We start from the raw sequence: 26,806 nt of genomic DNA, 5'->3' as shown, positions 1-26,806 counted from the left end.
ACAGGAATAAGGAGGAAAATAGAGATCTACACGGAAATCCAGACAGAAACTACTTGCGACGGCGGGGGAAGACTCTCACAGCCTCTGTAATTCTATCTGTGTTGGCTATATTTTTCCTAGTCCCCTCTCCTCCCGCTGACAGACCTGTACCAGACCGGTGAGGAGGTGTGGAACCAGAACTGCGGACTGTCTCATTAACCCCGGATCATCCGGACCTGTCTACCTGTGATCAGCGACTGACTATCTATAACCGAATAGCTTCGGGAGCAGCAGCGCAGACCGAATTTTTGGTGCATGGTTGGCACATTGATCATCCCAGACAGCACTGAACACCGTCCGGTTTCAAAATCAGAGGTAAATGTAGTTTCCGATTTTGCAAATCAGTGTGCGTTTACAGCGGGGCTCGGCTTTTGACGGGATCTGTGGGGGGGGGGGGGATACAAGGGGAGAAGGGAGCTCTGACACGTTTAACGAAGTAATTATTGACCAAATGCAGTGAAAGCAACGACGTCGTTACCTTCAGTCATACCCATTTTCTGCGGCAGGTTCTACTGAGTCAGTGCAGATGAACCTTGCGCACGGATAGTGATATTTAAAATGTCCCCCGGGGCAGGGCAGGGCCCCTACTATGATCTCTCTCTCTCTCTCACAGTCAGACACACACACACACACACACACACACACACACACACACACACACACACACACACACACACACACACACACACAAATAAACACTAACTACTCAGAATAACAGAGCGACCGTGAGATTCTACTGTTTTACTGTTCGGAACGTCGCCGTAGAGAATGCCTAAGATCAATTTATTGAATTAATTCGCAAAAAAATGACATTAAAACTACAAATGATGGGAGTGGGGGTAACATTAAATACAGAACTCTCACAAAGTCTGGTAGCAATTGTAACAAGTAGTCATTCTGATTGCAGACACTGGGGATCTTTCTTTTCTATATCGACGGGTGTTCATTGTTTTATTTTTCTGTAACAGAAATACTTAAATACAACATTAAGCTACCTTTGTGCAGAGTTAAAGTGGAGTATCGAACTGGTTTGTTCGGTTTCAGCAGAGAATCCGCCCTGTGGACAGGAAGCAGCTTGTACACGGAAAATCGCGCTGTGAGTCACCCAGGACAGCAACACCGGCCCCTCCCCGCAGCTACTAAATATCTGTCGCTGGACTGGTTGCAATGAAGTTCGCAGAAAACGACTTGAAAACATATTGACACGGAAACAGAACATTCTTGGTGAACTGAGGTGAGAACAATTCAGCTTCTGAGATTTATTTCGAAACTTTATTTACCAATCATCACGTTATCTGTGTTTTGAAGCAGTATTCAAGAAGTCATCATTATTATTGTAACCCGCCTCTGGCGGTGGTGCTGTTAGTCATCCTGCAGTTTTCTGTCCGCACGTGTGAGATTTTCCACAATTTATGTCCAGATTTAAAACAGTTCTCAAACTAAAGCTTAAGGGTTACGATTTCAAGGCCAGCCTGCGATAAGCTGCTTCGCCAACACGGGTTCCATTTCCAAATATGTCACTGCAGATCAATGCATGTTTTTCCTCTTTGTGACTGTGTTGATTGTCAGTGTTTCGAGCTGGAGTTGGGGTCGGGAAATAGTTACAAAAAGCGGCAGGTGGTATTTCAAAACAAAAACCATGATTTTACTGTGTGGGGCAGAAAGCTCGATGGGCTGAATGGTCAATTTCAGCCTGGTATGTTCACAAGAAACGATATGACTACAATTACCGTAAATCAATTTAGTGCGAACGGGCCATCAAACGTGTAAATTACCTGTCGATGAACCGAAGCCAAACATTGCTGCAATTATATCATCCAGGCCGTTAACATAGATGATAAGCCACAATGGATCCAGAACCGATCCCTGGGGCATCCCACTACCCACTGGTCTCCAGTCAGAGGGTTAAACTATCTTTTAGCATTGGCTGGCTGCTCCCGCGAAGCCAATTTATAACCACATCCAGCATTTCTAAGCCCCTGAACCTCAGACCATGAGACAGAGGGGCAGCATTAGGCCATTCAGCCCATCGAGTCCACTCCGCTATTCCATCATGGCTGATCCCAGATCCCACTCAACCCCATACACCTGCCTTCTCGCCATATCCTTTAATGCCCAGAACGATCAGGAAACGGACAACTTCCCCCTTAAATATACACACGGACTTGGCCTTCTCTGCAGTCTGTGGCAGAGCATACCACAGATTCACTACTCTCTGGAAAATAAAATCTTCCTTACCTCTGTTCTGAAGGGTTGCCCCTCAATTTTGAGGCTGTGCCTTCTAGTTCAGAATACCGCCACCATCGGAAACATCTGCTCCACATCCATGCTATCTAGTCCGTTCAGCATTCAGTAGGTTTCAGTCAGATCCCCACGCATGCTTCTGAATTCCACTAAGTACAGGCTCAAAGCTGCCAAACGCTCCTCATATGTTAACCCGTTCTCCAATGACAACACATCCATTCTGAGAGATGGAGTCCAAACCTGTTGGCAATACTGCAAGTGCGGCCTAACTAGTGTCTTATAAAGTCTCAGCACAACCTCCTTGTTCTATACGGACAAACAAGCTGGATGAACTCAGCAGGTCGGGCAGCATCCATTGAAAGGAGCAGTCAACGTTTCGGGCCGAGACCCTTCGTCAGGACTGAAGGAAGAGGTGGCAGGGGCCCTATAAAGAAGGTTGGGGGAGGGGAAGGTGCAGGCGAAAAACCAATCAGAGGAAAGATCAAGGGTTGGGGAAGGGGAATCAGGGAGGGGATAGGCAGGAAAGGTGAAGAAGGAATGTAAGGGAAAAACAGTATGGGTAGTAGAAGAAGGCAGAATCATGAGAGAGGTGATAGGCAGCTAGAACAGGAGGCAGAGTGAAAGTGTGATAGAGGAAGGGAGAGGGAGGGAATTACCAGAAGTTGGAGAATGCAGTGTTCATACCAAGGGGCTGGAGACTACCCAGACGGTATGTGACGTGTTGCTCCTCCAACCTTATGATGGCCTCATCATGGCAGCAGAGGAGGCCATGTATGGACCTATCCTAATGGGAATGTGAAGCAGAGTTGAAGTGGGTGGCAACCGGGAGATCCTGTCTGTTGTGGCGGACGGAGCGGAGGTGCTCGACGAAGCAGTCCCCCAATCTGTCTCGGGTCTCGCCGATGTAGAGGAGGCCGCACCGGGAGAAATGCCTGAGAAATTAGACTGTCGAGTCAACTGACTCTGTTTGGCCTAGCTTTTATTGTTTTATTTTACCCTTTAACGGCGTTTGCATTAAAGTCTGTGAAATATCGATCCATTTGAGTGTCTCTCATTCCGCATTTGGGCCATATCCCCACCGTTGTGACAGACGCTGCTTGAGCCAGCAGGCTTTCTCATTGGTTATTGGAAGGACAGGTGCCTCGAGGTGGACAGATAGATGAAGCCTTTCTTTTCCCAATCTGTATTAACAACTTCTCTGAATGAACAAATACAACATTTAGAAGTCACTTGGTGATACAAAACATTGGAATTTATACTATATTTTGTTTAGGAAACACAAATTGTCTAATTTCTGTTCAATTTGAAGTTTAATTGTCATTCTACCGGACAGAAAACAGCCAAAAGAAACATGGTTACTCCGGGGTCAAGATGCAAGACGTAGTACCAGTAGTCACACACAGCACAACGCACATATCGCACATTGAAGGGAGCAAACACATATGCGATGTCACTAACAAACAGTCACAGAAAACACGTATAGTCGGACACCATGAGCTCAAGAATGCTGCAGGAGCAGACAGTCGGATACAATAGATGTTGGCTTCTACCGAGCGGCCACCGGGGTGCGGGTGGCTTCACCGGCAACAGCGTGGACGTAACGCCACGTTGCCTCAGGTGGAGTGTAACGAATCTGACCCCTCTCACTGGGTGTCTGCAAACAGGCGATGCCGCAGCTTGAGCCCGAGTCCTTGCTACGACGAGGCCACGCAGCTTCCCCGCCGTTTGCTATTAGATCATTGATTCAGAGTTAGACCACTCCTCATTGACAGCGTCCAAGAGGGTCTTGTTATCGCAATAAACGGGTTTAAGACGATTCCTCGCTGTTAGTCTACACACAACCTGGCACAGCGACACTTCCAATACCTCTCTGACGCAGGTAGCAGCACGATGCACACCAAGTCCAGCTCCTTCGCCTTCTTCCCCAACGGGAAACTCACCGATGCGGTAAGCCAGCAATATTTAAAGTTCTTAATGTTCAGGAGGAACATTATTACAAACCTTTACAAAGAACAACAACACCCAAGGGGAGGGAGATGGAAAGTGTTGGAAAGTAGCAAGTGTATCCAGGTGAGTTGGTGTGATAGTCAGATGGACGCTGGCGTGGTCTAGTGCTCGGTGTTCGGACGTTTCTTTTCTGTTACTTATATAACTGATTTGGATGCGAATGCACAGGTCTTGATCAATACGTCTGCTGGTGAAACATTATTAGCAAGACCTGTTGAAACTGAAGATTAGCTTATATAATGGGGGATCTAGATCAGTTAGGAAAGAGGACGGAGGCCAAATATACTTCAATACAATTGAGTGCGAAATGGTGCATTTCGGAAAACAAACCTACACAGAATTTGTTCTAGGTCGCCAGCGAGTGTCATGGAGCAGAGGGACAGAGGACTGTAATGAATTGTTCGCAGGGTCACAGGGTGGTGAAGACGGCGTTTATCCCGCCGGCTTTCATCAAGACACTATGAGTGCAGGAGTTGGGATATTATATTGCAGTTGTATATGTCGTAGGTGAGTTTATGTTTGCAGTACTAAGCATAGTTATGGCCGTTGTATTCTGGAAATTGCTGCTATAAACTGCAAATAATGCTAAGAAGATTTCTGATGATGTTTTCAGTACCAAAATGCTTGAGTTAGAAGGAGACAATGATCACGCTTTGTTTTTATTCCTTGAATGTAGGAGAATGAACAAAGACATTACAGAAGTGTTTTAAATTTTGAATGGCAGAGATTTAGTGGACATTAACAGCCATTGTCCGAAGTCAAGGGAAACCAAACGACATATAACCATATAACCATATAACAATCACAGCACGGAAACAGGCCATTCCGGCCCTCCTAGTCCGTGCCGAACTCTTAATCTCACCTAGTCCCACTTACCCGCACTCAGCCCATAACCCTCCACTCCTTTCCTATCCATATACCTATCCAATTTTACCTTAAATGACACAACTGATCTGGCCTCTACTACTTCTACAGGAAGCTCATTCCACACAGCTATCACTCTCTGAGTAAAGAAATACCCCCTCGTGTTTCCCTTAAACTTTTGCCCCCTAACTCTCAAATCATGTCCTCTCGTTTGAATCTCCCCTACTCTCAATGGAAACAGCCTATTCACGTCAACTCTATCTATCCCTCTCAACATTTTAAATACCTCGATCAAATCCCCCCTCAACCTTCTACGCTCCAATGAATAGAGACCTAACTTGTTCAACCTTTCTCTGTAACTTAAGTGCTGAAACCCTGGTAACATCCTAGTAAATCGTCTCTGCACTCTCTCTAATTTATTGATATCTTTCCTATAATTCGGTGACCAGAACTGTACACAATATTCCAAATTTGGCCTTACCAATGCCTTGTACAATTTTAACATTACATCCCAACTTCTGTACTCAATGCTCTGATTTATAAAGGCCAGCGTTCCAAAAGCCTTCTTCACCACCCTATCTACATGAGACTCCACCTTCAGGGAACTATGCACTGTTATTCCTAGATCTCTCTGTTCCACTGCATTCCTCAATGCCCTACCATTTACCCTGTATGTTCTATTTGGATTATTCCTGCCAAAATGTAGAACCTCACACTTCTCAGCATTAAACTCCATCTGCCAACGTTCAGCCCATTCTTCTAACCGGCATAAATCTCCCTGCAAGCTTTGAAAACCCACCTCATTATCCACAACACCTCCTACCTTAGTATCATCAGCATACTTACTAATCCAATTTACCACCCCATCATCCAGATCATTTATGTATATTACAAACAACATTGGGCCCAAAACAGATCCCTGAGGCACCCCGCTAGTCACCGGCCTCCATCCCGATAAACAATTATCCACCACTACTCTCTGGCATCTCCCATCTAGCCACTGTTGAATCCATTTTATTACTCCAGCACTAATACCTAACGACTGAACCTTCTTAACTAACCTTCCATGTGGAACTTTGTCAAAGGCCTTGCTGAAGTCCATATAGACTACATCCACTGCCTTACCCTCGTCAACATTCCTCGTAACTACTTCAAAAAATTCAATAAGGTTTGTCAAACATGACCTTCCACGCACAAATCCATGCTGGCTACTCCTAATCAGATCCTGTCTATCCAGATAATTATAAATACTATCTCTAAGAATACTTTCCATTAATTTACCCACCACTGATGTCAAACTGACAGGTCTATAATTGCCAGGCTTACTTCTAGAACCCTTTTTAAACAATGGAACCACATGAGCAATACGCCAATCCTCCGGCACAATCCCTGTTTCTAATGACATCTGAAAGATCTCCGTCAGAGCTCCTGCTATCTCTACACAAACTTCCCTCAAGGTCCTGGGGAATATCCGGTCAGGACCCGGAGATTTATCCACTTTTAAATTTCTTAAAAGCGCCAGTACTTCCACCTCTTTAATTGTCATAGGTTCCATAACTTCCTTACTTGTTTCCCACACCTTACACCATTCGATATCCTTCTCCTTAGTGAATACCGAAGAGAAGAAATCGTTCAAAATCTCTCCCATCTCCCTCGGCTCCACACATAGCTGACCACCCTGATTCTCTAAGGGACCAATTTTATCCCTCACTATCCTCTTGCTTTTAATATAACTGTAGAAGCCTTTCGGATTTACTTCCACCTTATTTGCCAAACCAAACTCGTAACTTCTTTTAGCTTTTCTAATCTCTTTCTTAAGTTTCCTTTTACATTCTTTATATTCCTCGAGCAATTCCTTTACTCCATGCTGCCTATATCTATTGTAGACATCCCTCTTTTTTCGAACCAAGTTTCTAATATCCCTTGAAAACCATGGCGCTTTCAAACCTTTAATCTTTCCTTTCAACCGAACAGGAACATAAAGATTCTGTACCCTCATAATTTCACCCTTAAATGACCTCCATTTCTCTATTACATCCTTCCCATAAAACAACTTGACCCATTCCACTCTCTCTAAATCCCTGCGCATCTCCTCAAAGTTAGCCTTTCTCCAATCAAAAATCTCAACTCTAGGTCCAGTCCTGTCCTTCTCCATAATTATATTGAAGCTAATGCTATTGTGATCACTGGACCCGAAGTGCTCCCCAACACATACATCTGTCAGCTGACCTATCGCATTCCCTAACAGGAGATCCAACACTGCCCCATCTCTAGTCGGTACTTCTATGTATTGTTGCAAAAAGCTATCCTGCACACATTTCACAAACTCTAAACCATCCAGCCCTTTTACAGAATGAGCTTCCCAATCTATGTGTGGAAAATTAAAATCTCCCACAATCACCACCTTGTGTTTACTACAAATATCTGCTATCTCCTTACACATTTGCTCTTCCAACTCACGCTCCCCATTAGGTGGCCTATAATACACTCCTATCAGTGTTACTACACCTTTCCCATTCCTCAATTCCACCCAAATAGCCTCCCTAGAGGAGCTCTGTAATCTATCCTTCCAAAGCACCGCCATAAGATTTTCTCGGACAAGCAATGCAACACCTCCTCCTCTGGCCCCTCCTACTCTATCACACCTGAAGCAACTAAATCCAGGAATATTTAGTTGCCAATCACACCCTTCCTGCAACCATGTTTCACTAATAGCTACAACATCATAATTCCATGTATCAATCCACACTTTAAGCTCATCCACCTTTCTTACAATGCTCCTAGCATTAAAATAGATACATTTAAGATACTCTCCACCTCCTCCTCTCTTTTCATCCCTAGCAATGCATTCAAATTTATTATCCTTTTCTTTCTTCTCCCCTACAACTTCGGGCTGAGCGCATCCCTCCTCCATCACCTGCCTGTCCTCCCTCACACACGGTCTACTTACTTGCTCTACTGGTGAACTAACCTCCTCTCCCATAGTTTCCTCAAATTGATTTCCGCCCCCCCATCTTACTAGTTTAAAGTCTGCCCCGTAGCCCTAGCAAACCTCCCCGCTAGGATATTGGTCCCCCCAGGATTCAAGTGTAACCCGTCCTTCTTGAACAGGTCACGCCTGCCCCAGAAGAGGTCCCAATGATCCAGAAACTTGAATCCCTGCCCCCTGCTCCAATCCCTCAACCACGCATTCATCCTCCACCTAATTCCATTCCTACTCTCACTGTCGCGTGGTACAGGCAGTAATCCCGAGATTACTACCTTTGCGGTCCTTCTTCTTAACTGCCTTCCTAACTCCCTATACTCTCGTTTCAGGACCTCTTCCCCTTTCCTACCTATGTCATTGGTACCTACATGTACCACGACCTCTGGCTCCTCACCCTCCCACTTCAGGATATCTTGGACGCGATCAGAAACGTCCCGGACCCTGGCACCAGGGAGGCAAACTACCATCCGGGACTCCCGATCACCTCCACAGAACCGCCTGTCTGAACCCCTGACTATCGAGTCCCCTATTACTATGGTCCTCTTTCTTCTATCCCTACCCTTCTGAGCTACAGGGCCGTCCTCTGTGCCGGAGGCCCGGCCACTGTCACTTCCTCCAGGTAGGCTGTCCCCCCCAACAGTACTCAAACATGAGTACTTATTGTCAAGGGGTACAGCCACTGGGGTACTCTCTAGTACCTGCCCCTTCCCCTTCCTGATCGTGACCCACCTATCTGCCTCCCGTGGCCCCGGAGTGACCACCTGCCTGTAACTCCTCTCTATCACCTCCTCACTCTCACTGACCAGGCGAAGGTCATCGAGCTGCAGCTCCAGTTCCCTAATTCGGTCCCTCAGGAGCTGCAGTTCGGCGCACCTGGCGCAGATGTGGACGTCCGGGAGGCTCGGAGACTCCAGGATCTCCCACATCCGACACCGAGAACAACAAGCTGCCCTCACACTCATACCTCCCGAATAACTGAAAATAACAAGAACTAAAAGATAAGCCTACTGTGCCCTCTTCCGCCTAAGCCCTCCGAGCCCAAGCCCTACACTCTGCTCCCGACTCACTCCGCTGCCCGCAAACGAAGCTGCCCGCTGCTTAAGGCTGCGTTCTTTTTATATCTTCCCTCCTTCCCAGGCCTCCTTCACGCGCCTGCGCAGTCCCGCCTCTCAGAACTCCGATCTGAGAAGCAATTTGAAAATGGCCGCCGCCGCACTTCTTCTCAGCCTCGCTGTCCTCTTCCAAAAGAGAACTGCCTCACTCCTTCTCTCCTTTTTATATCTTCCCTCCTTCCCAGGCCTCCTTCACGCGCCTGCGCAGTCCCGCCTCTCAGAACTCCGATCTGAGAAGCAATTTGAAAATGGCCGCCGCCGCACTTCTTCTCAGCCTCGCTGTCCTCTTCCAAAAGAGAACTGCCTCACTCCTTCTCTCCTTTTTATATCTTCCCTCCTTCCCAGGCCTCCTTCACGCGCCTGCGCAGTCCCGCCTCTCAGAACTCCGATCTGAGAAGCAATTTGAAAATGGCCGCCGCCGCACTTCTTCTCAGCCTCGCTGTCCTCTTCCAAAAGAGAACTGCCTCACTCCTTCTCTCCTTTTTATATCTTCCCTCCTTCCCAGGCCTCCTTCACGCGCCTGCGCAGTCCCGCCTCTCAGAACTCCGATCTGAGAAGCAATTTGAAAATGGCCGCCGCCGCACTTCTTCTCAGCCTCGCTGTCCTCTTCCAAAAGAGAACTGCCTCACTCCTTCTCTCCTTTTTATATCTTCCCTCCTTCCCAGGCCTCCTTCACGCGCCTGCGCAGTCCCGCCTCTCAGAACTCCGATCTGAGAAGCAATTTGAAAATGGCCGCCGCCGCACTTCTTCTCAGCCTCGCTGTCCTCTTCCAAAAGAGAACTGCCTCACTCCTTCTCTCCTTTTTATATCTTCCCTCCTTCCCAGGCCTCCTTCACGCGCCTGCGCAGTCCCGCCTCTCAGAACTCCGATCTGAGAAGCAATTTGAAAATGGCCGCCGCCGCACTTCTTCTCAGCCTCGCTGTCCTCTTCCAAAAGAGAACTGCCTCACTCCTTCTCTCCTTTTTATATCTTCCCTCCTTCCCAGGCCTCCTTCACGCGCCTGCGCAGTCCCGCCTCTCAGAACTCCGATCTGAGAAGCAATTTGAAAATGGCCGCCGCCGCACTTCTTCTCAGCCTCGCTGTCCTCTTCCAAAAGAGAACTGCCTCACTCCTTCTCTCCTTTTTATATCTTCCCTCCTTCCCAGGCCTCCTTCACGCGCCTGCGCAGTCCCGCCTCTCAGAACTCCGATCTGAGAAGCAATTTGAAAATGGCCGCCGCCGCACTTCTTCTCAGCCTCGCTGTCCTCTTCCAAAAGAGAACTGCCTCACTCCTTCTCTCCTTTTTATATCTTCCCTCCTTCCCAGGCCTCCTTCACGCGCCTGCGCAGTCCCGCCTCTCAGAACTCCGATCTGAGAAGCAATTTGAAAATGGCCGCCGCCGCACTTCTTCTCAGCCTCGCTGTCCTCTTCCAAAAGAGAACTGCCTCACTCCTTCTCTCCTTTTTATATCTTCCCTCCTTCCCAGGCCTCCTTCACGCGCCTGCGCAGTCCCGCCTCTCAGAACTCCGATCTGAGAAGCAATTTGAAAATGGCCGCCGCCGCACTTCTTCTCAGCCTCGCTGTCCTCTTCCAAAAGAGAACTGCCTCACTCCTTCTCTCCTTTTTATATCTTCCCTCCTTCCCAGGCCTCCTTCACGCGCCTGCGCAGTCCCGCCTCTCAGAACTCCGATCTGAGAAGCAATTTGAAAATGGCCGCCGCCGCACTTCTTCTCAGCCTCGCTGTCCTCTTCCAAAAGAGAACTGCCTCACTCCTTCTCTCCTTTTTATATCTTCCCTCCTTCCCAGGCCTCCTTCACGCGCCTGCGCAGTCCCGCCTCTCAGAACTCCGATCTGAGAAGCAATTTGAAAATGGCCGCCGCCGCACTTCTTCTCAGCCTCGCTGTCCTCTTCCAAAAGAGAACTGCCTCACTCCTTCTCTCCTTTTTATATCTTCCCTCCTTCCCAGGCCTCCTTCACGCGCCTGCGCAGTCCCGCCTCTCAGAACTCCGATCTGAGAAGCAATTTGAAAATGGCCGCCGCCGCACTTCTTCTCAGCCTCGCTGTCCTCTTCCAAAAGAGAACTGCCTCACTCCTTCTCTCCTTTTTATATCTTCCCTCCTTCCCAGGCCTCCTTCACGCGCCTGCGCAGTCCCGCCTCTCAGAACTCCGATCTGAGAAGCAATTTGAAAATGGCCGCCGCCGCACTTCTTCTCAGCCTCGCTGTCCTCTTCCAAAAGAGAACTGCCTCACTCCTTCTCTCCTTTTTATATCTTCCCTCCTTCCCAGGCCTCCTTCACGCGCCTGCGCAGTCCCGCCTCTCAGAACTCCGATCTGAGAAGCAATTTGAAAATGGCCGCCGCCGCACTTCTTCTCAGCCTCGCTGTCCTCTTCCAAAAGAGAACTGCCTCACTCCTTCTCTCCTTTTTATATCTTCCCTCCTTCCCAGGCCTCCTTCACGCGCCTGCGCAGTCCCGCCTCTCAGAACTCCGATCTGAGAAGCAATTTGAAAATGGCCGCCGCCGCACTTCTTCTCAGCCTCGCTGTCCTCTTCCAAAAGAGAACTGCCTCACTCCTTCTCTCCTTTTTATATCTTCCCTCCTTCCCAGGCCTCCTTCACGCGCCTGCGCAGTCCCGCCTCTCAGAACTCCGATCTGAGAAGCAATTTGAAAATGGCCGCCGCCGCACTTCTTCTCAGCCTCGCTGTCCTCTTCCAAAAGAGAACTGCCTCACTCCTTCTCTCCTTTTTATATCTTCCCTCCTTCCCAGGCCTCCTTCACGCGCCTGCGCAGTCCCGCCTCTCAGAACTCCGATCTGAGAAGCAATTTGAAAATGGCCGCCGCCGCACTTCTTCTCAGCCTCGCTGTCCTCTTCCAAAAGAGCTTAACTGTGAGAGGTAAAGGTTTAAAAAGGGCATGAACAGCAAATGTCTCACGCAGGGCTATGTAGCAACTTCGGCCTTACGCAGGAAATCGGGATAAGCTGTCTTGGTACACCAGTCAGCATGGATTCGTTGGGCCGAAGAGTCTTTATACATGGTGCATTTATCTCTGAATCTATCAGCGATATGCGGTAGATGCTACTGGACAAGCAATACGTAGAATTTACTAGTAATTGGTCATACTTGGGTCTGAAGCTCTGATGCATCTATTCCATGTCTCTCACACCCGATCCTCCCGCCGCAATACCAGGGATAGGCTTCTTCTTGTCCTCACCTGCCACCCCATTAGCCTTCGCATCCAGCATATAAATTTCCATGACTTCCGCCATCTCCAATGGGATCTCACCTCCTCCCCCTCCAATCCCCGCCACTTTCGGCTTCGCAGCGATTCCTACGCGAATCCCATATCCATTCGTCCCTCCCCACTGATCTCCCTGCTTGTACACATTCCTGCCAACTGCACCTTCCCGTGCACCGCCACCTTTTCTGCCAATCGGGACGCCAAGCAGTGCTTCCAGGTGATGCGACACTTGAGCTGAGAGTTCATCGGGGTCATCTACGGCATCTGCTGTTCCAGGTGGGGCGTCCTGTGTATTGGTGAGATTCGACGTAGATTTGTAGACCATTTCACCTCTCCAGAAAAAGCGGGATCTCCCTGCAGTCACCGATTTTAATACAACTTCCCATTCACATTCCGACATGTCAGTCCATGGCCTCCTCGACTGGCGCGATGAGTTCACACTCAGCTTAGAGGAACAACACCTTATATTCCATCTGGGTAGCCTCCAACCTGATGGCATGAACATCGATTTCTCGAAGTTCTGGAAATACGATTCTTCAATATTCTTCGACCGTCTCCGATCAGATTCACATTTCTCCAGCCCTTTACCCTTTCACCAATCAAATTCGTAGCCTTTCACTTCGCCCCCTACTTATTCTGACCTCGTTTTCTTTCAGGTCCTGCTGAAGCGTCTCGATCTGAAACGTCGACTGTTTATTCCTTTCCATAGATGCTGCATGACCACCAGAGTTCCTCCAGCATTTTGTGTTTAAATCCCTGCTACTTATTCGCTCTGTTTTATTTCTGTTACCAGCAGTTGGGGCGTTCTTCCACAGAGACCAAATTCAAGAAGTCGGCAATCAACCATCATCAGTCAGAGTCAGAATGGACGCAGGTATGCTCAGTGTTTCTTTTTTTGTCCATTGAACCTTCGTCCGTATGGTGCACATAGAACTTTGAACTTTGACTATAGACATAGAAATCTACAGCACATTGCAGGCCCCTGGCCCAATGTTGTTCCGATCATGCAACCTACTCTAGAATCTGCTTAGAATTTCCTGAGCGCATAGAGGAAATAGGTTAAAGGTGAAAGTTTAAAGGGGATTGAGGATGCATGGCTTACACTGAAAGTGATCGGTGTCTGGGATGTGCTTTCAACGGAGCTCTTGAGTAAGCAGGAAACGGAGGGATATTGACCATATGCCTGTAGATGAGATTGGTTTAAATTCACACCGTGGTCGGCACAGTCATGCTGTGATTTTCTATTGTCCACAGATCGGAGCTCTGAAATCTCCGCCTTCCTGTCACACTGTGTCGATCACCAACTGTTCCAGTTGACGAAATTCTATCGGGACCGACTGGAGCAGGCGATTGAGGAGGGTGTGGAGGAACTCGGCCTCATGTTAACAGGCGAGGATCATTTCACGGGACGGGAGCATCACGTAAGTCGAAAGGACACAGACTGAGTGCAGATTCTTCTAAAGCTATTACAGACCCACAGTATTGGTGCACAAGAAATGTCGGTCATTGAAAGACCGAGATACTTATGGTCAATAATAACAAAAGTGTCCCCAGATGCAGCTACACTGAGCCTTTATTAAACCAATAGCAGCCTCTATCAGGTTTAGACTGGTTAAGGTATAGCCAATCACTGACATGAGACTTTAGTACTGTGCCAACCTGATGGAACTTGCAAGTGTACAGAAAACCACTTCACACCAATCTGTCTCATTTCCCATTACATTCGCAAAGCTCAATCGTTATTGCCACACACCAGTTTGCGTTCGCTTCATAACCCATGTATAGTGACTGGTTTTGCAGATCATTTGTCGAGTCTACCCTCACCCCCAGCATCTATTGACCAGACACTACTGAATATCGTCTCTCTTGTGAACGGCTGAAACTCTTGTATTTGAGCAATTATCCCATTATACCTCGTGGTTCAGTGAACTTCTGTTGCTTGTGTCTGTTATATTTACAGGTTTAAAAAAAAAATTCCTACTGTATATACTGTTAAGATTACAAGACATATGATCAGAATTAGGGCATTCGGCCCGTCGAATTTGATCGCCATGCCATCATTGCTCTCAACCCCAATTTCCTGCCTTTCCCCATATCCTTTAGAACGAACATAGAACATAGAATAGTACAGCACATTACAGGCCATTCGGCACTCAAAGCCTGCCTGCCATATAACCCCCACCTTAAATTCATCCATATACCTGTCTATGTAGTCTATGTCTATATACCTGTCATAGTAGTCTCTTAAACTTCCTTAGTGTATCTGCCTCCACCACTGACTCAGGCAGTGCATGCCACGCACCAACCACTCTCTGAGTGAAAAACCTTCCTCTAATATCCCCCTTGAACTTCCCTCCCCTTATCTTAAAGCCATGTCCTCTTGTATTGAGCAGTGGTGCCCTGGGGTAGAGGCGATGGCTGTCCACTCTGTATATTCCTTTTAATATCTTGTAGACCTCCACCATGTCTCCTCTCATCCTCCTTTTCTCCAAAGAGTAAAGCCCTAGCCCCCTTAATCTCTGATCGTAATCCATAATCTCTAAACCAGGCAGCATCCTGGTAAATCTCCTCTGTACCCTTTCCAATGCTTCCACATCCTCCCTATAGTGAGGCGACCAGAAAATACACAGTACTCCAAGAGTGGCCTAACCAGAGTTTTATAGAGCTGCATCATTACATCCCGTCTCTTAAACTATATCCCTCGACTTATGAAAGCTAACACCCCATAAGCTTTCTTAACTAACCTATCTAACAGTGAGGTAACTTTCAGGGACCTATGGACATGTACCCCTAGATCCCTCTGCTCCTCCACACTTCCAAATATCCTGCCATTTACTTTGTAATCTGCCTTGGAGGTTGTCCTTGCACAGAGTACCACCTCATCCTTCTCCGGGTTGAACTCCAGCTGCCACTTCTCAGCCCACTTCTGCATCATATCAATGTCTCTCTGTAATCTTCGACAATCCTCTACACTATCTACAACACCACCAACCTTTGTGTATTCTGCAAACTTGCCAACCCACCCTTCTACCCCCACATCCAGGTCGTTAATAAAAATCACGAAAAGTAGAGGTGCCAGAACAGATCCTTGTGGGACACCACCAGTCACAACCCTCCAATCTGAATGTACTCCCTCCACTACGACACTCTGCCTTCTGCAGGAAAGTCAATTCTGAATCCACCTGGCCAAACTTCCCTGGATCCCATGCCTTCTGACTTTCTGAATAAGCTTACTGTTTGGAATCTTGTCAAATGCCTTACTAAAATCCATGTAGATCATATCCATTGCACTACCCTCATCTATATACCTGGTCACCTCCTCAAAGAACTCTATCAGGCTTGTTAGACACGATCTACCCTTCAGAAAGCCATGCTGACAGACCCTGATCAGACCATGATTCTCTAAATGCCCATAGATCCTATCTCTAAGAATCTTTTCCAACAGCTTTCCCACCACAGACGTAAGGCTCACTGGTCTATAATTACCCGGACTATCCCTACTACCTTTTTTGAACAATGGGACAATATTCGCCTGCCTGCAATCCTCCGGTACCATTCCCGTGGACAATGAGGACATAAAGATCCAAGTCAGAGGCTCTTCCCTCGTCTCGTGGATCAGCCTGGGGAATATTCTGTCAGGCCCCGAGGACTTATCCGTCCTAATGTACTTTAACAAATCCAACACCTCCTCTCCCTTAATATCAACATACTCCAGAACATCAACCTCACTTATATTGTCCTCACCGTCATCAAGTTCCCTCTCATTGGTGAATACCTAAGAGAAGTTTTCATTGAGGAACTCGCTCACTTCCACAGTCTCCAGGCACATCTTCCCACTTTTATCTCTAATCGGTCCTACCATCACTCCTGTCATCCTTTTGTTCTTCACATAATTGAAGAATGTCTTGGGCTTTTCCTTTACCCTACTCGCCAACGCCTTCTCATGCCCCCTTCTTGCTCTTCTCAGCCTCTTCTTAAGCTCCTTTCTTGCTACCCTATATTCCTCAATAGACACAGCTAATCCTTGCTTCCTAAACCTCACGCATGCTGTCTTCTTCCACCTGACGAGATTTTCCACCTCACTTGTCACACATGGTTCCTTCACACTATCCATTCTTTATCTTCTTCACCGGGACAAATTTATCCCTAACATCCAGCAAGAGATCCTTAAACATCGAAAACATGTCCATAGTATATTTCCCTGCAGAAATATCATCCCATTTCACACCCGCAAGTTCTAGCCTTAGAGCCTTATCATTTGTCCTTCCCCAATTAAAAATTTTCTGTTCTTCCTGATTCTATCCTTTTGCATAATAATGCTAAAGGACAAGGAGCGGTAATCATTGTCCCCCAGATGCTCAGCCACTGACAGATCTGTGAGCTTACCCGGTTCGTAAGCATTCCCCTTAGTCGGCCTGTCAACATATTGTGACAGGAATCCATCCTGGACACAGTTAACAAACTCTGCCCCATCGAAACCCTTGGAACTAATCAAGTGCCAATCAATATCAGGGAAGTTAAAGTCACCCATGATAACAACCTCGTTATTTTTGCACCTTTCCAAAATCGGCCTCTCAATCTGCTCCTCGGTATCTCTGCTGCTACCAGGGGGCCTATAGAATATCCCTAGTAGAGTAACTGCTCCATTCCTGTTCCTGACCTCCACCTATACTGACTCAAAAGAGGATCCCGCTACATTCCCCACCCTTTCTGTAGCTGTAATAGAATCCCTGACCAGTAATGCCACCCCTCCTCCACTCCCCCCCCCCCCAATCCCTTTTAAAGCACTGAATCCAGGAATATTGAGAATCCATTCCTGCCTTGGTGCCAGCCAAGTCTCTGTAATGGCCGCTACATCATAATTCCATGTATGTATCCAAGCTCTCAGTTCATCACCTTTGTCCCTGATGCTTCTTGCATTGAAGTACACGCACTTTAGCCCTTCCACCTTACTAACTTTACACCCTTTATTCTGCTTCGCGTTCTTCAAAGTCTCTCTATATGTTAGATCTGGATTTACTCCATGCTCTTCTTTCACTGCTCTATCGTTCCGGGTCTCATCCCCCTTAAAGATCAGTTTAAACCCTCCCGAACCATGCTAGCAAATAGCTTTGAATACCTTAATAATCAGGAACCTATCAGACTCCTGTTTAAATAGATGGATGCATTGTATATGGATTTCAGTAAGGCATTTGACAACTTTCTCTTACAAGGCTCTTTCAGTAAGTAAGGAAGCATGGTATCGAAGGAGAACTTGCTGGGATCCAACCTCGGCTTGACCACAAAAGGCCAAGGGTGGTTGTAGCTGGTTGGTATTCTGAAAAGAGGTCGGTGACTCCTCCTGTTTGTGATTTTTATATATGACCTGAATGAAGAATTAGAAGGGTGGGTTAGTAAGTTTTGCGGTGTGGTGTATAGTCTGCAGGGTTGTCAGAGGTTACAGCGGGTCATCGAGAGGATGCAGAACTGGGCAGGAAAGTGTCAGATGGAGTTCAACCCAGACAAGTGTGAAGTGGTTCATTTTGATAGTTCAAATTTGAAGACAATATACCACATTAACAGTAAGACGCTTGGCAGTGTGGAGGATTACGGAGATCTTGACGTCGGTGTTCAAAGGACGCTCAAAGCTGCTGCGCAGGTTGACAGTGTTTTTAAGAAGGTGTGTGGTGTGTTGGTAATTATCAACCGTGAGATAGAGTTCAGGAGCCGTGCGGTAATGTTACAGCTATATTGGCCCGTAGTTAGACCCCCTTAAGGTACTGTGTTCAGTTCTGGTCACTTCACAACAGAAAAGAAGTGGATACTATAGAGAGAGCGCAGAGGAGATTTGCTGGATGAGAGAGCGTTTCTTATGAGAACCGGTAGAGTGATCTTGGCGGACAATGTTTTTTAAGAGATAGGTACTTGGAGTTTAGAAACATAGATGGCTATGTGGTAGGGAAATTCTAGGCAGTTTCTAGAGTAGGTTATATGGTCGACACAACATTGTGGGCCGAATGGCCATAAATACGCTGTAGGTTTCTATGTTATAAAAATACCTCATGACTTGGCTTCCACGGTTTACTGTGGCAATCAATTCCACAGATTCGCCACCCTCTGGATAAAGAAATGTTGACACATATATTGCTGAATGACTATCAATAAAACCACGGTATGCTAAGTATGCGTACGTGAACAAAATATTATCTAGAGACCGCCTTCTAATTACCATTACGTACCGGGGCACATTCAATTATTGCCACCCAGACTGAATGGTATCGAAGGGCCACACATGATATCTAACCATAACATTCCCCATTTGATGTCTGATAATCCCAGGCCAAACTCCTTTTCGCCATTACTACCAGTTGCATTGATATTCCTGACATGCACAGAACTCTTAAAGTTGCTGGCTGCTCGTCGGTGCAAGTTCCCAGCTGTAGGCTGAAACCGGAGCACTCATGTTACCAGGCAGTTAAGCGTGAGTCTGCCACCGTCCATCACCTGAGCCTGCTTGCTTTTAACCAGCAGTTTACCCCGGGGAAACCCGACAGTGACACTGTCATTGCTGGATCTGGTGTTTTCTCTGTCTGTGTTCAGGATGGACCCGTACCCATCCAGTGTCCGCACTCCCTGTTCCTGCAGATCCTTTCCTCCTGACTGCAGCCCGCCTCTCTCCTTCTCTCAATATACTCCCCATTGCTCATTACAGAGCGTGACTGAGCTCGCAGAGAAGGGAAACCGAGCGGGCGCTTCCGAACTCCTCCTGGATCTGGTGATGGAGAAGGGCTCCGGGACCCGGAGGGTGATGTGGGAATCCTTTGTGAAACTACACCACCATTTACCGAAGCTAAACAGAATATTGAAGGAAATACAGGAACGTGGTATGTTGAACAATACACTGTGTGTTACAGCTGTAAATGCTGCCGAATTTATAGTATTGCAGAGAGCAGACGTCATGCAAGTTATTCTGTTTTAAACAGGTGATGCGCAGTTCGCCTACATGGACACCGAGCGGGGTTTATCTGAAGTACCCACACACCTAAAAGGTAAGTTGAAATACCAAACTTTTTATTTTGCTCTGAGAATATTTACCCCTGTTTAGCTCGTGTTGGAATCTGGGCGCCTGGAGGACTGAAAGCCATTTAGATTTGCCATAGTCCTCAGACAGCCTGCCAAGTTTCGAGCTTTTGAGCAGAAACCTCCAATACGAGTCCAGTATTCGGCCAAGAAGCTGCCCTGAAGCTCTTTCGATTCTTTTCCATCTGATCTGAACGCTATACTCTCTTGTTGTTCGCACCACATCTCCAGGGTAAAGACGTTGAGCACCCTGTCTGTGTCCGTCATGACAAGGTACCTTTATCCGCCCACCCCTCAACCTCCTAGATTCCAGCGAATAATATCCAGTTCCATGCAATCTTTCCTTGTAACTGTGGTCGTCGAGTTCTGACAACATCTTGGTGAACCGTTTTTACACTTTCTCTAATTTACTAACATTTTATCATGACAAGGTGACCAAATCTGTACTATTACTCCTCGTGAGTCAGTAACATCTTACAACTGCAACGTGTACTCAAAACGCTGACTGACATGGTTCAGTCTGCCGAAAGCCTTCTTCACCATCTAATCTACCTGAGATTCTGCTTTCAGTGAAATCTGCACTGGCACGTCCACATCCCTCTGTTCAATATCAGAACCGCAGGGCTCTACAATTTGTTTTATACTACAGGCATTAAAAGAGATATCAGAGGTAGTTTTCTTTATCCTTTATCCAGAGAGTGGTGTCCGGAATGCGGTTCCGGGTTTAATGGCTAAAGCTGATAAATTAGGGTCATTCAAGCGACTCTGAAATAGGTACATGGATGAAAGCAATATTGAACATTATGGACTGCTAAGGAGTGGAGGATTTGAGTGATCGTAGTGTTTGTTAAAAAGTCGGTACAAAAGCCCAGTTCAGCAGAATTTAAACTGTAAAGGGAGTATGTATTTCTGTAAAAGTGGAACATTGAGATATCCAGGACTGTGCGTTGACCTCGTGTTCATCAGAGCTTTGTGAAACTGCAATTATTAACAAAGTGGCAAACGCCACCATCAGGGAAGACATGATCCCATTGGACGCGGGAACTAGGAAGTTTAAATGATTTTGCTATCGTATTCATTTTCAGCACTGTATGTTGGCCGGATCCCCACCGGCAGACAAACATTGTCTGAACTTCTGCAAAACCTTTCGCAGCGAAAATGCGTTGGGGGACTCGTGACAATTACATATTGTTTTCATAATGTCCTCAGGCGTTCAGAGGAATCACAAAGAGACTCTGCGCGCACAAACACTTTTCCCTGATGTTGTGATGGATGCACAGTGTCATAGACTATTACAACATGGAATCGGGCCTTTTGGTCAAACACATCCGCGCAAATCATCCCATCTTCACCCATTTGGCCCATAACCCTTTAAAGTTCTCCTGCCAATGTGTCTTAAACATTGATAATATGCCCAGATCACCCACTTTATCTGTCAAGTCATTCCAAATGAGAAAATGTGTTGGGGGACTCGTGACCATAACATTTTTTGTTCATAATGTCCTCAGGCGTTCAGAGGAAACACAAAGAGACTCTGCGCGCACAGACGGAAGAACTGAGAGTGAACACGATCCTGATGAGCGAGAAGGAGAATGTTTTCCAGCTGGTTGATCGATACGCTGAGCTCACGGTCATTTCCACTGTTCGAGATCGGAGACTAGTGGAACATGAACTGCTGGCAAGAGGCAGAGTCCACGAGGAATGGAGGGAGAAACATCTCCGCAGAGAGCTGGAGAAAATCCGCATTGCTCATTTGTTTCAGAGCAATGACTCACATCGTTTTCGAGACAAAATGAAGAAATTATTTACACCACCGAGGTCCGGGTGTTCTGCAGCTGTGGCCGGAGTCCCAGGGATCGGAAAAACAACAATGGTACAAAAGATTGTTTATGACTGGGCTACGGGAAAAATATACGAACAATTCCAATTTGTCTTTAGTTTCAAATTCCGGGATTTAAACTCCATTAATTGCAGAATAAACCTGAGAGAACTGATTCTGGATCACTATCCTTACTTTAGGAATATCCTGAGAAAGGTCTGGAAGAACCCAGAGGGATTGCTGTTTATATTTGATGGTTTGGATGAATTCAAACACAGAATCGATTTTGCTGACAGTCGGAGAGACACAGAAACCAAGCAACAGTGCCCAGATCCCGAGTCGTGGTGTGAAGTCTCGGATATTGTGTACAGTTTAATCCAGGGCAAGCTGCTCCCAGGGTGTTCAGTGCTGGTGACCACCCGCCCCACTGCGTTACATTTATTGGAAAAGGCAGAGATCAGTGTCCGGGCTGAAATCCTGGGATTTTTTGGTGAGGAACGGAAGGAATATTTCATCAGGCATTTTGAAGATCAGACGGTGTCAGCAGCTGTTTTCAAACACGTGAAAGAGAACGAGATCCTGTACACCATGAGCTACAACCCCTCCTGCTGCTGGATCCTCGCTCTAGTACTGGGACCCTTCTTCACACAAAATGTCACGGGCACGCAGCGAATTCCCAACACCATCACCCAACTATATTCCTACTATATATACAGCATCCTGAAAAACCACGGCCGTGAGATTGAGAACCCTCGTGATGTGTTACTCAGAGTTGGTCTGATGGCCTTTAGAGGAGTGTCCGAAAAGAAAATTGTGTTTACAGGTGGAGATTTGATCAACTACGACCTGCAGCCTTCCCAATTCCTGTCCGGGTTCCTAATGGAGCTTTTGGAGAGAGAAGATTCTGCCCGGAGCGTGGTGTACACATTCCCACACCTCACCATCCAAGAGTTTGTAGCTGCAGTCGCACAATTCCTGAATCCACATCCCGGGGATATCCTGAAATCCCTCAGTGAAGCCCACAACACGACAGATGGGCGATTCGAGGTATTTCTCCGTTTTGTTGCTGGTCTCTCCTCCCCAATGACAGCTCGGGGCCTGGAGGACTTTCTGGGTCCATTTCCTCATGAAACAACCTGCCGGGTGATTGACTGGGTGAAGGAGGAGTTTCAACGCCAAAGTGGAATCACAGAGAGTGAAGCTGGTAAAAGGAGCCTCCTGAACACATTGCACTACCTGTTTGAGTCTCAGAATAGTGGACTGGCTCAGGCCACCCTGGGATCTGTGGAAACACTTTCATTCAGTGGAATGACACTGACCCCGATTGACTGCGCTGTCCTGTCTCATGTCATCGGACTCTGTGATACAATAAAACACCTGGACCTGGAGAAATGCAACATTCAGTGTGAAGAAATCCAGCGGCTGGTACCCGGGCTGCACAAGTGCCAGGAGTTGAGGTAACTTGATTTATCTCTCACTCTGAACTGTGAAACTTTTCCATTGTGTTGTTTCAATATAAAAGAATTTGGCTGGAATTGCTGTAAATCAGATTGTGAAGAATTGTGACGAATGCCCAGGGGATCGGTCAGTAAATCTCCAAGGACGGGAGGGTTCTGTTGTTCCTTGTGAAGAGACATTGGAGACCATCAGATTAGTGACAACGGCCATTGGTTTAATGGTAGTAAATCACAGGAATAGCCGTGTTTCTCGCTGCCTGTGACACGTCCATTGACGATGTTTCTTCTCACTGTCAATGACACCCAGACCGACACTGACTGCACCGTGTGGGTCAGAGATTCACACCATCTTCCTGGTGAGGGACTAGTGAGGGCCAGTAGACTCTCCTAGTGAGAGGGTGAGGCAGAACTCTGTGAGATTGTCCTGTCCTTGTCCTTCCCTGTGTGTGATTATCATCATCGCTCCACTTGTGCGTATTTGCTCACTATCAGATACGCAGTCCAGTGTGAGCACCTCCTCTCCAGATTGTGGGCCTAATCCCTATCACTTCCTCTTGCGGGATCATCGTTTCTTATCGCTAGCCTTCTGTGGGATATGTCTGCTTCATCCCCGCCCCACCACCGTCCTCCTGTTGGATCCCTCTTTCCCATCCCCTTCGTCCTGTGGATCTCTGTGCACCAATCCCCTTCCTCCTGTCTGAACTCTCTCCCAGTCTTCCCTCCCGTTGGATCTCTCTTTCACACTCCTTTCATCCTGTGGGATCTCTCTTCACCACTCCACATCCTACTGCCGTCAACTCTTCCCCATCCTCCATCATCCTGTGGGGTCTCTCTTCTCCCGTTCCCCATCCTCGTGGCGTCTCTCCTCTCCATTCCCCTTCATCCTGTTTTATGTCCCTTCCATATCCTCCTTCCACGTGCCTGTTCTCTTTTCCACACCTGCCTTATTCCTGTGGGAACTCTCTTCCCTATTCTCTTCATCCTCCGAGATCTCTCTGTAGTAATTCCTTTTTTTCCGACGGAACTTTCTTCGCCACCCCCCTCCATCCTGCCGGATCAACTTCCCTCGTCCACTTTCTCCAGGCGGATGTCTGTTCCCCAGCCCCGTTCAGCAGTAGAGTCTCTCTGCCGCATCCTTATCTTTCTGTGGGATCTCTTTCCAAGCCCACTTTCTCCTTTTGGATAAGCTCTTCCACATCCTCCTTACTACTGCGGAATGTTCATTCGCATCCCACTTCCTCCTGTGGTATCTTTCGTCCCCTTCATGACTTCTTCCTGTGGGCCCACCCTTCGTATTCCCCTTCCGACGGTCGGATACCTCTTCCACAAACTCTTACTCTGAGAATCTCTTTTTGCGCATTCCCTTGCACCTGTCCGATAACATTTCCACGTCCCATTTCCCCTGTGGGATCTCTCTTCCTCCTGTCGGATCTCTGTTCCCATTCCCCTTCATCCTGAGGAAATATCTCCTACATTCCCCTTCTCACAGTTGGAACTCACTTCTGCTGGGGATCTGTCTTGCGCGGTCTCCTTCCAACTCACCAATCTCTCTTCCCCATCCCAACCCCGTGTGGCATTACTCTTCCCTATTCCCTTCCTCCTGAGGGATTCTCCTTGCCATCTCCCTTCTTCCTGTCGGATTTCCCTTCCCCATGCCCCTTTTTGCCGCTGAAGTCTCTCCGCCTATTTATTTTCTTCTGTTGTGGGGGACTCTTCCATAATCGCCTTTGAACATCTTCCCATCCAACATGATCTTCACCATGGGAATGTATCTAAACTTCCATCCTGCTCCTTCCGACGCCCACGAAACAGGAATATCTTTCTGACCACCGGGATTGAGACAGAATAAGTAGAGTTTGCAGGGTCACACCGACAGACTAAATTACCTCAATTCGGTAAATACCCTGGAGCTAGTCAGCGAGGGACATTGACAATGATGGGAACTCTGTTCCGTGGTTTACTGAAGGGTTTAATGTTTCCTGAAATATCAGAGTGAGATAAATTCCCTCAGACCCACGTTTTGAATCACTTTGTTCATCAATTTTCCGTTTGTGTTTAGAGTTGGGCGCAATGAACTGGGAGATGCAGGAGTGAAACTGGTGTCTGCGGTTCTGAGGAACCCAGAGTGTAAAATACAGAAACTGTGGTAAGTACCAGACTGTGGGAGAATGTGTTTACAGTCACTGGGTGTCTGACACTGAATATTAATGTGATCAGTAATTCTGTCACTGATAAACACTGGGGATTTGTACCGTCTCCTGACTCTCTGTGTCCTTCACCCTCACTCTCTCTCATCTCCAGGCTGAACAATGTCGGTCTCACAGATTCTGGTGCCGAGGATCTCGCCTCTGCTCTCAGTACAATCCCATCACTGACGGAGCTGAACCTGAGTGAAAATGAACTGGGAAATTCAGGAGTGAAACTGGTGTCTGCGGTTCTAAGGAACACAGAATGTAAAATACAGACAGTGCGGTAAGTACCAGACTATGGGAGATAGTGTTTACAGTCACTGTGTGTCTGACACTGAACATTAAAGTGATCAGTAATTGTTTTACTGATAAACACTGGGGCTTTGTACCGTCTCCTGTCTCTCTGTGTTCTTCACCCTCACTCTCTCTCATGTCCAGGCTATTCAGTGTCGGTCTCACAGATTCTGGTGCCGAGGATCTCGTCTCCGCTCTCATTACAACGCGATCACTCACGGATCTGGACTTGAGTGTTAATAAACTGGGAGATTCAGGAGTGAAACTGGTGTCTGAGGCACTGAAGAACCCAGAGTGTAAAATACAGAAACTGTGGTAAGTACCAGATTGTGGGAGATTGTGTTTACAGTCACTGGGTGTCTGACACTGAACATTAATGTGGTCAGTAATTGCGTCACTGATGAACACTGGGGGTTTGTACCGTCTCCCGTCTCTCTGTGTCCTTCACCCTCACTCTCTCTATCTCCAGGCTGAGTGGTGTCCGTCTCACAGATTCTGGTGTCGAGGATCTCGTCTCAGCTATCATTACAAACGGATTACTAACGCGGCTGAACCTGGGATCAAACTGGCTCACAGACCGATCTGTCCCCGCTCTTCGTCGCCTTATACTGGCAGTCCCGAGTCTGGAGCGGATCGTGTAAGTGTTAAGATTCAATATGATTAAAAAAAACAGCGGATCGGTAGGTTTTCTGGTGATATTTGTCTGTGAGTGTTGTTGAAACCTTAACTCCAGTCCCCCAGTCCCCTGTTACTGACACTGGTGGGTAATCTGTAATCTGTATACTTAATCTTTTTTCTTCCATCTGTTTCAGGCTGGTGAAGAATCGGTTCAGTCAAACCGGGGAGAAGGAACTGAGGGCTCTCCAAGAACCCAGACCAGGACTGAGCGTGGTATTTGACCATCGGAATATGTGAACATTTTCCCCCGAGGGATGAGGACATTTAGGCAGAATTCCCGGTTTTACCTTGAACGGTCGCCTTTAATGGCCGCGACCCAGAATTAATTCCAATAGACCCGGCTCCAGCCGAACGTGCTCTGACGTCAGAACCAGTCCCATAGCTGAGTGTTTCCATCTGCAGTGCAGCGGCTCTGCTTCCGCCGGATGTCCTGGTGCAGGTTTCGCCAAGGGGAACCGGGGACTTACACAGACAGGAATTACAAAGCGGGCCATTGTTACTCGGGGACACCCGTGTCCCGGGTTGGATTAGCCGGGAAGGGGATCGTTTTTCTCACTTTGGGCTGAGGACGGTAATTCGTCAGTCTTGCCACTATAGTGATGTTAAATTAACAAATACCTCGGCAGCGATCTCGGACACTGCCCTGAGGTGTGATTTTATAATCATCGATTCCCCGATTCAGAGTAACGGTGAGAAACGGGACAGATTTTTCAACCTGTCTCTCGTTGTCGTCGGTCAGTTAATTGTGTGTGACTGTGTATGAATCGGGAGCAGCTTATTTATTTCCGTATGTTAGCAACTCATAGGTAGTTTAATTTACATTTGTCATGATGAAATCAA

General features: G+C 47.3%; 1 protein-coding gene across 1 annotated transcript; it reads left to right on the top strand.

Moving 5' to 3' along the window:
* The first annotated feature begins 1,091 nt into the window (after positions 1–1,091).
* Positions 1,092–26,806, top strand: LOC140722241 (NACHT, LRR and PYD domains-containing protein 3-like). Its single transcript, XM_073037027.1, has 12 exons — positions 1,092–1,273; positions 13,180–13,344; positions 13,725–13,891; positions 19,162–19,333; positions 19,433–19,498; positions 21,038–21,292; positions 21,977–22,805; positions 24,865–24,951; positions 25,107–25,277; positions 25,433–25,603; positions 25,758–25,925; positions 26,101–26,806. Exons 2-12 carry the CDS (start codon positions 13,335–13,337, stop codon positions 26,201–26,203), a joined length of 2,199 nt encoding a protein of 732 aa, XP_072893128.1. The 5' UTR covers positions 1,092–1,273; positions 13,180–13,334; the 3' UTR covers positions 26,204–26,806.

The sequence above is a fragment of the Hemitrygon akajei genome, unplaced genomic scaffold (genome assembly GCF_048418815.1).
Source record: "Hemitrygon akajei unplaced genomic scaffold, sHemAka1.3 Scf000073, whole genome shotgun sequence".
Lineage (NCBI taxonomy): Eukaryota > Metazoa > Chordata > Chondrichthyes > Myliobatiformes > Dasyatidae > Hemitrygon > Hemitrygon akajei.
This window is presented reverse-complemented; position numbering and strand designations above follow the sequence as displayed.

Coding starts and splice junctions, on each gene's coding strand:
- LOC140722241 (XM_073037027.1), top strand. Junction 19,334..19,432: donor GAAGGAAATACAGGAACGTG/GTATGTTGAACA, acceptor TGTTTTAAACAG/GTGATGCGCAGTTCGCCTAC. Junction 24,952..25,106: donor TGTAAAATACAGAAACTGTG/GTAAGTACCAGA, acceptor TCTCATCTCCAG/GCTGAACAATGTCGGTCTCA.